This window comes from Oryzias latipes, chromosome 21 (assembly GCF_002234675.1).
Source record: "Oryzias latipes chromosome 21, ASM223467v1".
NCBI classification, from domain to species: Eukaryota; Metazoa; Chordata; class Actinopteri; order Beloniformes; family Adrianichthyidae; genus Oryzias; species Oryzias latipes.
The window spans coordinates 28,647,298-28,662,255 of record NC_019879.2 but is presented as its reverse complement, the minus strand read 5'-3'; the positions used below and the strand labels follow the sequence as shown (position 1 = coordinate 28,662,255).

The window sequence follows — 14,958 nt, the reverse complement described above, 5'->3', positions numbered from 1 at the left end:
GTTTCTTTTCATGTTTTCTTTACAAGTTTCCATTCTAATCCTTTCTGTTTTCCAAAGCAGTCAGCGGCCGCCTGTGGTTCTGCTTTTACAGAATCTGAGGGCACCTTCACAGGCAGTAAGCTGAGATCCAACAACAAACGGTACCCGGCGTTTGGGTGATGCTCAGCTGCCCCTCATCCTTCACGGATTCCTCAATTGGACGAGGTCTTGTCCATCGCAGAAATGTATGGCTGTATGCAGCTTCAGTCACATCGGTTTCACTCTGTAAAGTAAGCCGAAAACACATCTTCATGAAGCGCCTTTCTGTGTTAAAATCACAAAGGCGATATTAACTTTGTAAAGAGACAAACACAGATGTGGGGAAAAAAACATGTCATCGAATAAAAAAGGTCACCGGGGACAAACTTTTTTTGAAAGGAATGAACACAATCAGCGCGACAAAAAAACAAGCGAGACTCATTTCACAGTCGAGGTGCAGCCGCGTAAATGAACAATCACCACGAGAGCTTAGATGAAAAACCACAAACAGTCTTTGGCTTGAAGATCAGAGTGTTCAAGATGAAGAATGTGGCTTTATAAAGGTTTTAAATTGACTTAGAAGCAACATCATGCAGAGACTTAAAGATTAGCACCAAGAACCAAATGAAGAACCAATGAAGCAGTTCCAATAAAATCCTCATAAAAGCATTTGATGGAGTCTGAGGAGGTTCAGGGCTGTGAATGTTAAGATCTCCACCAGAAAGACCTGAAACTTTCCTGAAATAAATGATGCGGTTTCAGTATTTGACCAATTCTGATTTGTCTTATTCTGATATGTTCATGGTCACCTGGACAGATCACCTTAGAAATCCATTTAGAATTACCCAGGTTCTACTAGATTGAATGGATGATTTAAAGTAGCACTGAAGCAGGAACTCAACCAGGATGGAGCTCGAGGACCAAGTTTGGCATCTGTGGTTTAAACTCTCAGTAACATAAAGCAGATGGTGAAGAAAAGATATTTAAACTATTTAAATATTTATCTTGAAGGGCTCAGCGCAGAACCCTGAGGAACTCCACGTAGCTTTTTCTGACATATACTGATTACATGAATCCAGTTTCTTTAAAGGTCTGACCTATTTCAAATCAGATGCTAATATTGCCAACGTGTCTGTCTAATAGACAGCTATGGTAGATATGTTAAACAGTGTCTATCATTAATCCAGGATGATTTAATGGCAGAGAGAGTTTTTTTTTTTTTTTACTAAAGTCAGTTGGACTTAATTTCTTAAAAATCAAAGTATGGATGACTTTTTAAAAACCTTTATGCTATAAAATTGCTAATATATGATGAATCTTTGTTAATGGGGTTAAAGTCACACAAACCTGAAATAAGCTATGAAAAGACTTGGAAATACGTACCCAGAGCCTATTGTTTAATCTAAATACTTCCAAAGCACTTTCAGTATAACACATTTATAAACACAGACTGTAGTTTTCCCAAGAGAACTGCACAGTGACTGCAGAACAAGATGAACACAGCTGGGGTTTTCTTGTAATGATAAAGCTCCTTTTTTTGCCTTTCGATTGTTGGAGTGTGGCAGGAGTTCATTAGAAATGTGCTTCTAAGTTGTGGGTGGGACTGTTGCACACTCCTGCTTCCCATCATCCATCCGTTTACACGCTTCCCATCTAGCTTACAGCTCCTCACAAGTCCAACCAACATTACCAGTGCATTACCAGCGATATTGGAGCTATCCAGCCGTATAGTTCATTTGAATAAAGAAATACCCAGAAATGCAATTTAATTTCTCATCCTTCAAGAGAAAAATGTCACAAGAACATATTAAAAACACCAAAAATACGATTTTCATTGGAATGGGTCTTTCATTGATATCAAAAATATAAATAGAATTTTAAACTAAAGGTTGTTGTACCAAATAGTGAATTGGAATAGTTTGCCGAGCCAAACTGTTTTACTGTTGGGGGTAAGGGTGGGGTGTGAGGGGAATGGAGAATAGAGACAGGTGGATCAGTGGTTGGCGCTCTAGTCTCTGGTTCGATTCTCGGTTGGGAACTTTCGTTGTAGAGTTTGCATGTTCTTCTGCATGCGTGGGGTTTTTCTGTGAAGTCCAGCTTCCTCCCACAGCCTCCACAGTTCATAGGTAAATTGAAGTGATGTCAAGAATGAGAAATGGGTAAAAGAAAATCGATCGATTGCAGAAAGTAACAGCATTTCGGCTAAAAAACCACAGAATTGAACATGATCATGTTGGTAAAAATGTATAAAATTGATCACTAAGTAATCTGTTTTTGGTAAACTTTGTCTTTGTACTGTCTTTGACTTTTTATGTACATGTGTTGCAAACAAAGAGACGTCCAATCACAAGCTATATATATATGAAACTATTTAAATACTTATTTATATATATATATATATATACACCGTTATATATTTATTATCTACATAAATATCTATATATAAATCTATTTATATAGATATAGATATGTTTATATAAATAGATATATACATCTCTATATATATATACACACATATCTATATAGATATAGATATGTGTGTTATATATAGATAGATAGATAAATCTATCTATATATATCTATTTATATATACACATTTATATAGATGGATTTGATTCAATATTCAATTCATTTCAATTCAATTTTATTTGTATAGCCCAAAATCACAACAACAGTCGTCTCGATGGGCTTCGAAGTAAAAATTGAACTCAAAAGGATCACGAATACAAAGAGTTCAATAGGAAAATACTAAAATGAACTAAGAAACTGACTAAGCTATACTGGCATCCCTGCCCTTAGACCCCCCCTCGCGGTAAGGAAAAACTCCTAAAAAACCGGATTCCGGAAAAAACGAAGAAACCTCAAATATTTGTGGTCCTGACTGTAGATGGATGGATGGATGGATGGATCTATCGATCGATCGATTGATTGATTGATTGATGACTGGATGGATCGATAGATAAAGAGTCATACATAAAGAGTCTGACTCTTTTGTATTTGTTTTTGGAACAAGTATGGAGATGCATAGAGTGTTACGGGGAGAGGATGAGGGAGTACCCAGGCGCAGAGAGGAGAGGAGGCAGGAGGTTGCAGGGAAACAGGAGTTTTAATAACTAAACTAAGGAAACCAAAAACCACTGCAAAAGCAGGCAAACCACAACTCGAAACTCAAAACACTTAACACGCAAAACTGGGGAAGAGGAGAATATGGACCAGCACAGGAGGAAGGGAAAGACAAGACTTAAATACATACAAGGGAACAAGACACAGGTGGGAACACTCAGGACTGATGGGGAAGGTAAAACTTGAGACAACAACAAAACAGGAAATGCTACAAAATAAAACAGGAAGTAACACAAACAGGCCCGAACATAAAACAACTAAAACATAAAGGCAAAGAACCTAAAACTGTGACATAGAGAATCATGTGAGAGGGAAACATACACACCCCTAATAAATTAGTTTCTCCAAATTGCCTTTGGGTGTGAATGTGAGTGCGATTGCCTAGCTCTGTTACCTCTTCAGGGTGTATCCCGGTTTCACCCTTTAGTAGCTGGGTCAACCCCACCAACCTCATGATCCCAAAAGGGATTCACCGGGTTCAGTAGAAGGATGGAAATCGTGGAATGACTTAGTTGTAAAATATAACTGGTTAGTTTTGTTGACCAGACTCAGGTTTTCTGAGACTCAGTTTTCAGTTCTTCTTGGGCCATCAGTTGTAAATGTCCTGGATTGTTGCCCAGTCTGTCACACCAGGTTCAGGGCGATCTTCCACAACTGTCTCCATTTAGTTAATTACCATCAGTTAATATGAGTGTCTGATTTTCAGTACCTCAGTGTCAGGTCATCTGCTTTGTTCTGTCACCAGTTATGTTTAAAAGGTGTAAAATTTTCGAATCAATCTTCAAAACACATTGTACATTCTACTTCAAACGTTTTGTTTAACGATGACATCAGAAGATATTCAAACTGTACAAACAATGTGACGGTTTTTCCAGTGAGATTAATATTTATTGGTCTTTAAAAGCTACAATTAAAGCATCACCCCAAATAACACAAGGCACTGGACACACCCTTTGTCGAGTGCCAAGTATCAGTGAACCGTAATGGTAAATTCCCTCCTATATGTTGTTGGTGCCAGAAGCTGTTTTTGTTATGATTTATGAGTTAATGACACAAGTTGCAGAACTGGGTTCATTATTTCTTTTTGAAGATTTGCCTCTTCCAAACCTTTGGGGTGTCAGCAGGAGCAACAGCCAAGTAGGAAATATTACTTGTGGCTGTAAATTGAAATAGAAGCACAAAGCCAGATTGGAAATGAAGTGGTCTTTATCTTTTTCCTGCTACTTTTCTCTCTTTCATAGTTGCTATCTCAGTGTCTTTGATGTCAGCATTAGGATAGACCAGGGGTCGGCAACCTTTTTTATTTAGAGAGCCATTTGGGACCGCCCCTAATGAAAAAAAAAGCACCCGGAGCCACAACCCGTTTTGACATCATTATATATATTATGCATGTATATATTATATCAAGGGTGCTCATTGCGTCGATCGCGATCGATTTTCAAGGACATAAGTGTAGATTGCGGGCCAGAAAAGATTAAAAAAAAAGTACTTCTTTCTTTTCATCTTCATGTTTATTTGTTACATGTTTATTTCAACATTTTTGTTTATGTACTGATGATTAAAAACTACACAGTGAGTTTACAAAAAGATACTTTTTTGTATTAACAGATGAGGCGTTTTATTACAAAGACAGAAAGCAGCGACCATCGTATTCATGCTCTGCTGTAACGGTGCAATGCGGGGAGCTTGGCATATTGTGAGGCATTTGGCGCTGCTGGCTCCGTATTGATCAGTATTGATGGGGAACGACGACTACTAATTTAGTGCTCCGTCCTCTGAACACACAATATATATTTCACACCCCCATCTCCACCTGCACGCGCCCCTCCCTCGTGGCACGCGCGCCGCTCAGCACAAACACACACTCCGCAACAGTATAAAGCGCGTGCCTCACAGCTTCCTTGATGAGCTCGTATTTATCGGGCGAGAACTGCAGAGCTTATAGCAGGAGGAGACACGCGGGGCGGCTTTAATAAACTTCGGTTGCTGGACTTCTACCGGGGACATGATGTGCCGCGGCGAGAAAAAGACGTTCCGAAGGCAGAGTTTGTCAGAGGATGTCCGATTGGCCATTCTGCATGTCAATCAAGTCCCGTACTTTTCGGTGAGGATTTTGATTGGCTGGTGGATTTTCAATAAGCACTCTCTTCCCCTTCAATCTCCCCCATGTCCCCGAAGATGACCGGTCGATCGCGACCGACGCAACGAGCTCCCCTGCTCTGAAACACACATCACCGCACACGCAAGTCCAAAACACCGGCGCAAACTCTCCGTCACCAGAAAGCCGCTCCCCGTTCCGCGCCACGCCAAGCCCCCGGCAGAAAATCACTCCAGACCCAGGGTGTTTATTGAAGCCGCCCTGCGTGTCTCCTCCTGCTTTCAGCTCCGCAGCCCTCGCCCGACAAACACGAGCCCACCAAGGAAGCTGTTTTTTACGTGGCACGTGCCTCGCACGGAGCCAGCAGCGCCTTTGAAATGCCATGAAAAATGAACAAACTAAAATAAATTTGAATTTTTATAAAATACTCATTATTTTCCAAAGTCACAGGGAGCCACAACAGAAGGATGAAAGAGCCACATGTGGCTCTGAAACCATGACAGACAGAGTAGATCCTCTTATGGGTATGGTTAGATAAATCTGCAAAAACTCTTGCTCTGTGTAAAGAACCTTGGCAGTTTGTTAGAATTGGATTGAGTGACTCCACCCCATTGGTGTTCCAAAAATGAAGTACCTGCTGGTTCCAAAAAGCCAAAATCCCTTAGAGTTCTATAGAGACATAAACAGCTATTGCTCAGTCATTCAGAATAACCATTCTTGCTCTGATACCATACTTAAACAAGTTCTTGCTAATCCTAATTTTTCAAAACTTCTTCTGTAGGAAGGTTATTAAAGTTAAACTGGCCAATCAGATGCCTCAATGAAAGTAGGTGGAGCCTGCTGACCTCCACGTACAATGTACAAAGCGTTTCATTGACAGACCACTTTCAAGTGGTCGGGATGCGGAGTTTAAACAAGCTCACTCCTGATAGGCGAGAGTGGTTGCCATAGAAAAGTTTACTTGGAGGCTATTTTCTATGGGTAACATCATACTCACTCGGTCCAGTTCTCTTTTACAGTCATTGGTAAAGAAGTAGCATTACAGATGTTACTTCATAGCAATGTGATTGTTGATTTGCCCCAACAAACCCTTTGACATAGTGTTGGAACCAATTGGTGCCAGTTCCAGTTTAACTTGCAGTTTGTAATTATGTCTGAATTATAATATAAGGACCATATTATATCATGAAATAGATCATTTGTATTTGCATACTTTTTTTAATGAGACTTGATTCGGACTTGGTGTTTCAAGACGCCTCCCTCGCAATCTGTGCTCACCTGTAGCCTCAGGTAGGGATCATAGTTGGATTATTGGAGACAGTGAGAGGGAGGAGGAAAGGGTATTTTTGAAACCGCAAATCGTAACTTCTTTTGTTTGAAAAAAATACTTTTTTTTTTATAAAGGAGAAGTCAACAAATATTTTTTGCCGATGCGAGTTGGAACCCACCTTCCTCCCACGAGAGCAGTTCTGGTTGCAACACATAGATTAATGTTGAATTTTATGAATAACCTTCCAGAGGTTGCTCCAGATTTTGTCCCCATTTGTGCTCAGAATCTCTTCCCTTTTGAAATAAAAGTGACTGCCACACTAGAACAAAAAGTGATGAGTAAAAATTTTCCCTTAGTAGGAATATGCAGGCTTGGTGAAGTTGAGGAACTTGCGTCTCTAAAAGGTTTTCTTCTGCAAGGTTCTTGGCCACTGTATACAGGTAAAATAATGTGTTCTACAATTGAAAAAACTTACGGCAATCCAATGACTGAATAATTGAGTGTCTTATTGGTTCTAAATTTAATTTTTGTTGAGTTTTTATCTGTTTTTTTTGTCATTTCAGTGATGCATGTGGTACATGCAGCCTTCTTTATTTTAAGTTTGCCTTGTTTCACCGGTTTGGTCAAAAGAAAACTCCAGTAATGTTCTCTCAAACCCTGCTTGCTGTTGTCAACAAGACACTGACCGTATCTTTCTGCTCCCCCAGGTTTTAGAGAAAGTGCCTTTGCGTATGCCATAGCGGCAGCCGGCGTTGTCCACGCGGTGGCCAACGCTTGCTCCATGGGCAAACTGAAAGCATGTGGCTGCGACGAGAAGCGACGTGGGGATGAGGAGGCCTTTCGCCTCAAGGTGGAACGCCTGCAACTGGAGGCCATTCAGAGAAGGAGGGGAATGTCCCACGGCGTGATGGAGCATTTCCCAGCAGAACTGTCGGGACACCATCAGGACACCTGGGAGTGGGGAGGCTGCAGCCCGGATGTGGAATTTGGAGAGAAGTTCTCGCGGGATTTCCTTGATGCCCGTGAAACCTACAGGGACATCCACGCTCGCATGAGGCTGCACAACAACAGAGTCGGGAGGCAGGTCAGTGTTTCTGTTGAAATTAGGTGTCCTGATGAAAAATTCTGGTGTGTTACAAAAAGTAAAAACCAAAAAGTTTTCTAAATTAAGGAATGTTTGAGAAATAAGAGAAAGTTGCCAAAACAAACACTTCTGTGTGATGGATGATTTGAAATGTGTGTGTCTTCTGTAGAGGAGAAGATCTTCTCTGTGCTGCCAAACGGATGTAGGTGTTTCTATTATGTGGCCGGTTATTAACTGTCTAAATGAGATTAGTAATAGTGGAGGAAGAGCATTTGGGTGCTTGTTTGGCCAGTTGATTATTAAGGTAAACCTTAAGGAATTTGATCTCCTCTGCTCTCAGTAAAAACCGTCCAGACACTGGTGCTACAGGACAAGATAATAGAAATGTTTAAACATTTTCTAGTCCAAAGTTGGCGTCCACCTAAAGTTTTAAGTGTTCCGTTTCCCCCTTGTACCTCCTTTTCTTGCCGTTTATTCTCTGTGATAAAAAAAAAACCTGTCATGGTTGACCGTAACACACCAGTTCTGTACTGCCTCGAAGAATCATAAAGCTACTACATGCAGAAGACCGGATCTATATGAATGGGTGTACTGGTACTGGGTGATTTTTGGATAAACTTTTGTTTCTTTTATTTTAAAATCAGTCAAACCTCTTGCAGAAACAATTTAGTCCAATGAAGCACAATGAAGGAAAAAACAGAGTACTTTTCACAAGATTGGAGGAAGGGGTAGGTTCATCTGTTTTCCACCTGTTAGTCCTCTCATCATGCTTAGGGTCGTCTGTTTCAGCACTAGCTTGTTATGGTCATGTTTCTGCATTTTATGCTTGAACATTTGCAAAACTGCTTTATTAATACATCTAGTATTAATTAGTATTAGACAAAGTGTCTAGTGAGGAGTATAACAGCCTTAAAACATTTCCAATTGTAAAACTATAGTTGACTACTTCACGGATTGCATGTATTGTAAGTTATTTTTAGAACCTAACCTCTGATGGAACACAGGTCATTCTTCAAATCATAATGTACCCTTTTGTAGGACAAATTAGGGGTGTAAAGATTTGGTTTAACAACAATTTGGTTCATATCATAATTTGTAGTTGCTGATACGATTCATAGTCAATGTTGCTTTATTTTGAGCAATCCAATTCACTGACCTAAAATGGATCCAGGACATTTTTAGCCAAAACCTCAACCAGTGTGACTCGGAGATAAACACCTGGTACTGAATAGAGCAGGTAAAAATTTTTGACATTCTTTATATTTCTTACAAGATAATCAAGTGTAAATTAAAAATGTGTACAAAAAACACAGGAATAACAGGAATTAATTTCAAATCCATTCAGAGCTTAGTTTCCTAAATTTCAGACCAGTGTTGTTTTTCCACATCCAAAGAATCCAAAGGGGACATTTTTAGAACAATCTAGCACACTGGATGGTGACATGACTTTGCTAAATTCAAAGTGTTTCCACACATTGGACTGGATTGATGGACTGATCAATTTTTGCTGTCATCATACGTAAATCACATGTCCGCTGTGATGCACTTGATCGTTTTTACGTTATAGTAAAATAAACCTACCATGTTTCAATCATAATGGTATTATCCAATTTTGAAATAATCGATAAATTTCATTTTTAAGTTATTTTCCGACAGCATTGGTCAATTAGATTCAATTTGATTAACAACTAGCCACAGACAGATGTTTGGATTGTACAACCCTATGTCTAATATGTGCAGCAATGATCATAATATTTATCAAGTGGCCGTTTGGAAACTGCAGTTTTTACAATTCTCTATGTTAATGACTTATGTAACTAGAAGATGGAATAAGAAGGAGTTTGTGCTTTCTTTCTACTTCCTTTTTGTTACAGACATGATCATGTTTTAAGCCCTCACTCCATTAGATCAAAATCTTATCATCATATTTCCTTAAGCATATTTTTGGAAGACTTTAGCTCTTCCACGACATGTTGGTGAAAATGTTTACATCTCAAAAACCTTTTAGAATGAGCAGAATGCATGACCTTCTGCTTGCCATTTCAATAGTGCTTCACAAGCTGAATCCAACAACTTCAGCCTCTGGAAGCTCTAGCAAAAGATCTAAAACAACAGAGATGCAGCTCCACCACTGAGGTGGCATGGAGGCAAGAACCGAGCGTAAATGCCTCATTGTTCCCCATTTCCTTTTGAGCAATTTGGGCCCGTATCTTTTCATCGGTTTATATTTGGCTTCCTTGATTATGCAGACAAAACACTGGAGTGGAGCTCGTCAGCTGAACGCAGCGACAGCTGGGCTCCCCGCTGGAGCGGCCGCAGTTACCATATCCACAGAAAAGTTTGCTTGAAGTCCAATCAGAGGCGAGGGAACAGGAGTAAACACAGGTTTGAGAGAACAGGATGGTGCTTGAAGCAAATAATGGAACATAAGTTATCTTCTGATGACTTCTCTTTACCAGGACGGCTAACCTTTTCAGGCTTTTTTGCTCTCGATGCTTCAAAAAAATAAAAATATTTCCCTGCAGGATGCTTTCACTGATTCCATCCAGGACAGACTCCTGTGTGTGAGGACATTGTGTCTTTGAAAAGACAATAAATTATAAAGCTTAAGTTTTTAAAAAGCAATAGAGAAACTTTTCCGCCTATTTGTTCTATTAGATGTGTGGGGAAAAAATTCTACTTGACTCTACTTGTTGTCATTATTCATTTCTCCTGGTTTCTCCTGTCCTGTCTGTGAATTTCATTGCACTGCTGTTTTTGAGCGATATTTCTGCCACAGATTGCTGTAAAGGTCATTCAGTTCAAAAGGAAAACAAAGCAAGTTTTTCAGAGAACCCCACTGAAAACTATTAAATACTCGTGAAGAAAGCTTGTGGAGAACCCTCGGAGGAGTTACTGACCAAAAACTCTCAAAGAATGGATCAATGGAAGGGTTCAAGGAGAAACACACTGCAGAGGAAAAAGAACCCAGATTTTCATTTAACAAGTGGATTATTCCCAGAATTTTGTGGTTTGAGGACAAAAAAAAGGAGGTTTCTGGAAGATATGCTTCCTATAACATCTGCTTTCAAAATAATGGAATTTAGGAAAAAATGCAACAGACGATGGTCATGCATGGGGGTAGTAGTGCGATGATGCAGACTAACATGTTTACGGAGAATTTCCCCCCCCCCCCCAGTATTTTGACATTGATATTGAATGTTAACAAATGAAGAACTATTGTAAAATTAACACTTTAAGCGTGAAATGTTTTGCTAAATTTCAAAACTTTATGGTAAAAATAATTCTTATCGTTAATTTTTTAAATGACTACTTCCTGTGTTGAGAGACTGTAAAATATGTTGATCGTTATTTTTTATAATACAGTTGCTCCAAGTTAAAGGGCATAAATCACGCTTTTCTTAAGCCTTTCAGAGTAAACTATATCCATATATATGATCATCTATCTATTACCTTTGGCACACTAAAGAACATTTTTTTAAAAATGTAATATTTGTTATTTTCCTAAACGAACGTAAGATAACTCGATCTCTGAGGTTACGCCTTTCGCTCCTTGTGGGTGCCGCCCGTTTCATGACGTCAACCTTAAGCCGGCCTCGACAGCGTGTCTGCGTGTCTTTCACGAAAACAAACAATAACCGAACTTTTGCAAAGATGGATGTACATATTGTGCACATAGAAGGAAAGTATTTGGCCGATCATCGCTTGCTCTGCGGAGAAAGTGGGTTTGTGTGTCAGCCTGGGGGTGGTGCTGGCAGCTCAGACTCTTCCTGGAAGGGGCTGTTCCTCACTTTGTGATGTCAAATTGTGAGAACCCACTCTGTCTACTACCCTGGGAAGTCCTTAGAATGCAGACTTTTAGAGGAATGCTCAGAAATGCTTGAATGGATCAAAATACCCCTTTGGGGTTGTTTTTATTGAGAGGAATGAACATTATAATGGACTTAATGGACTTTAAAAAGTTGATTTTGCATGAATATAGGCCCTTTAGATTACTACTTGCTGTCCTGAAAGAATGCTAAATTTGTTCATCATGAATGTTTTATTCAACAGTTACACCATTTTAAAAGTCTGTGGATCAAATTTAAGACAGTGGGTGAATAAGGTGTTTTTTTCCTAAACATATAAATCAATAAATCATATAAATCATCAAAATATTTATGGATCTTAAGCCAGCGATGTAAGAAAATCAAATCACCCAACAGATCATAATTAATGCTATTTCTCATTAAAAAATGACATTGCTCTTTTTTTTTTTTGGTTGGGGTCATCAAGGGGTTTAAAAAGCATGTTAATTTGAAAAAAAAAATCATATTTCTATCAATTCTATGATGTAGTAAACCAACTGAAATATGGAACAGCTGTGTTGAACAAGCTGAGCCTAATAGACCCTGAACCTGCATCCATGTATGTCCCGACCCACATCCAATGGCTTCTGCTGACCTCGTTCCTCGTTAATGTCTTTCTCCACCAACTTACAGTCGATCTGATAACAGAAAACGTCTCCAAACCACAGGTTTTAACGCTTACGGCCACACAAGCTCACGGGAGCGCAGATAGAGAGACAGGCCGTCACAGGCTGCAGATCAGAAAGAGTAATGTGCTCAGGAAATGGAAAGGGTTAGAGGGGGAGGACTGAGGCCGAAATCAAAGAGTGAAGGAGGAACAAAGAAAGGGAGGATGATTAGGAAAAAGAGGGGAAGATGAAGGACAAAGTGTGAGTCAGTGCAGCACCGTTTCTGTAAAACCGTCCACATCCAGTGACTTCAGCCCCGGTTAAGACAAAAGGTGCACGCCGAGCGCTAACAGGTGAGGTCAATATAATGCTCTTCCCGTGTCACAGAACGACCACGAGCAACCCCCCTCACCTCCACCCTCCACTCAGCCCTTCAGAGGAGCAGTCTTTGAGCGCAGGAATGCAGTGGTTTTTTTTCTCGGGTGTGCATGTTGCCTCATGCCCACCCCAGGGTTCTCACGACGTCCCGTCTTGTTTTTAGCCCTAATTAGTGACTGCTGGCAGTTTGGAAACAGATGTTAGAAACCCTGCAAAGGATTTTTGACTTCAAACAACCAGGCGGAAAGTAGAAAGAGATTCGCCCTTCCTCCACCCCCCTTCCACCCTGCACTGCCCCCATTCTCCACCAGCAGGACACACAATGAGCACTTTGGCTGCATATTATGTCACTATATCATGTCAGGTTTAGGTGTAAAAGAAAGTTCACTTTTATCCCATTTATCCAGACCTTCATCAAGTCCAACCAAATTATCTGTTCATTAAAAAAACGGAAGTTCCTCTTTATTGCTTCCATGTGCAGCAGGTGCGAGCACCTCTTTAGAAGTCCACATGCTTTAACAAACGGAGCACTTCCTTCATATCAGCACTGAAGAATGATTTAGGTAATTAAAATAATTTCATCCTTCTGGTTGGAAATATTCGACAATGCGGGAAAGCTTTGAAGTCGTTGTCGGTCCTCCCAGGACTGCATGTTCCAGAGAAGCCTCAGAGCGATGCAGTGTGTGGATAAACAGGCACAAAAAAAATAAGAGTGACATCCCGGAGCCTTCAGGCTTGAATGAGGACACTGAACTCAATTACAAGAGAATCTAAAGAAACTTAAACAAGTACAGTTTGTTCAGAAATTTGGCAGCAAAGAGCGGCGGCTCACAGATATAAGCAGAAAACATGTCTTGTGGACAAACGAGGCCAAAGTGGGGAAGAGCAACAATCCCAAACACATTAGTGAATCCACAGAAGAAGAAAAACTGAGGTGATGCAATAAAGAAGTTAAAGAAGTCCCACTCCATCTATATTATACCAACGTATACTAGATCAACTCCTCAGCTGATTTTCCATCATCCCTTTGTCTACACTATCTCTCGCTAGCTTACAGCCCCTCACAGCCCCAACCTAACATTACCAGCTCAACAAAAATAGTGAGCAATAATGGAGCTATCAAGCCGTAAATGTTGGTCCAGATTCCAGCTCACAGTGGAAAACAAAGACGTGCACGGATCTATTTGTCTGCAAGGGGAGGATTTGGAATTAGAACTGGAAGACTTTGGTCCGCCGATGGCAGTTGTTGCTTTTTCTGCTTTTGGTCCATCCATTTGAAAACAGGAATACTCAGAAATACTTTTAGCTTAAATTCTCTTATTTATGTCCTCCATCTTCAGAAAAATGCAAAAAGGACACTCCATATACACAATTTTCATTGAAGTGAGTCTGTAAAGGGCCTGTATTATGCTATTCTTAAGTCTTTCAGGGTAAACTACATCCATATGTATAATAATATATTACCTTTCGGACACTAAAGAAGTTTTTTTTTTAAATATTAGTAAATTTTTTGAGTTCTTTTCCAACCCAAAATCAAGACGACTTGTTCTCTTAGTCACCGCCTTTATTCCTTTCACTCCCTTTCATGATGTCAAGCTAGACCGGCCTCAGCAGCGTATTTGCTGAGAACAAACACCTGAACTTTTGCAAAGATGATTTTTTTTTAAATGGTTTATTCCAAGCAGTCACATAAAAATAATACCCAAAAACATTACAATCATCAGTTATACATTCATGCAATGACGAATCAAACTTAGGATAGTTAGACATAAAATGATATATTTCTTGAAAGGGAGTGGAAGGAAGGAAATTTATATAATCCCACCCTGTTCTACCGTAACCATTTTATTACACGATTTATCGTTCATAACTGCACTGGAAGTAATTTCGTATGTCGGTGTAAAAGCTGTGCGTATGACAATAAAAGGATTCTGATTCTGATTTTATCAGAAAGAATTTAGAATCCTTAGGCATCAATAAAGCACATGACAAAGATGAATTACTTAAATTTTTTTGTTAAAAATAACTATTTTAGAAATCAACATGTCAAATGCAGATCAGTTATCCAAAATATATGCAAATTATGGTACTTATAAAAATCATGTATATAATTAAAAATAATACTATATCAGTAAAATAGACATAACACTGTTTCAAAAATCTTCATAGCAAAAATGTATCAAGTATCAAAAGTTAAAATATAGACAAATTATGTTACATTAGGAATCATGAATCAATTTTTGGAGCAAGTGAAATATAATTAGAAATCAATCAATTTAACCATCTTCAATAATTGATTAAGCATTTTTTTTATATAATAAGGTAATGCTGTGAAATAAAATAAAAAAAAGGTCCATAATCTGTCGCTATTCTAGGCACTTTAACATTGGGAGTTGGGTCATCTAGACCCACTAGACAGTGCGCTGAACCTTTTTTCTTCAATGATTTGTGATCTTCACTGGTGTCCATGGATTACATGAAATCTTTCCACCTTTATCCACCTTTGTCATGGTAGGGAGAAAACGTCAATG

The 14,958-nt window shown here is 39.3% G+C and overlaps 1 protein-coding gene across 1 annotated transcript in view; it reads left to right on the top strand.

The window, feature by feature from the left end:
• Positions 1-14,958, top strand: part of wnt10a (Wnt family member 10A) — a 37,087-nt gene that overhangs the window by 6,045 nt on the left and 16,084 nt on the right. The window contains exon 3 of the mRNA XM_011489990.3: positions 7,217-7,593. Within this exon, the coding sequence (XP_011488292.1) occupies positions 7,217-7,593 (377 nt within the window). The remainder of the gene's footprint in view (positions 1-7,216; positions 7,594-14,958) is intronic.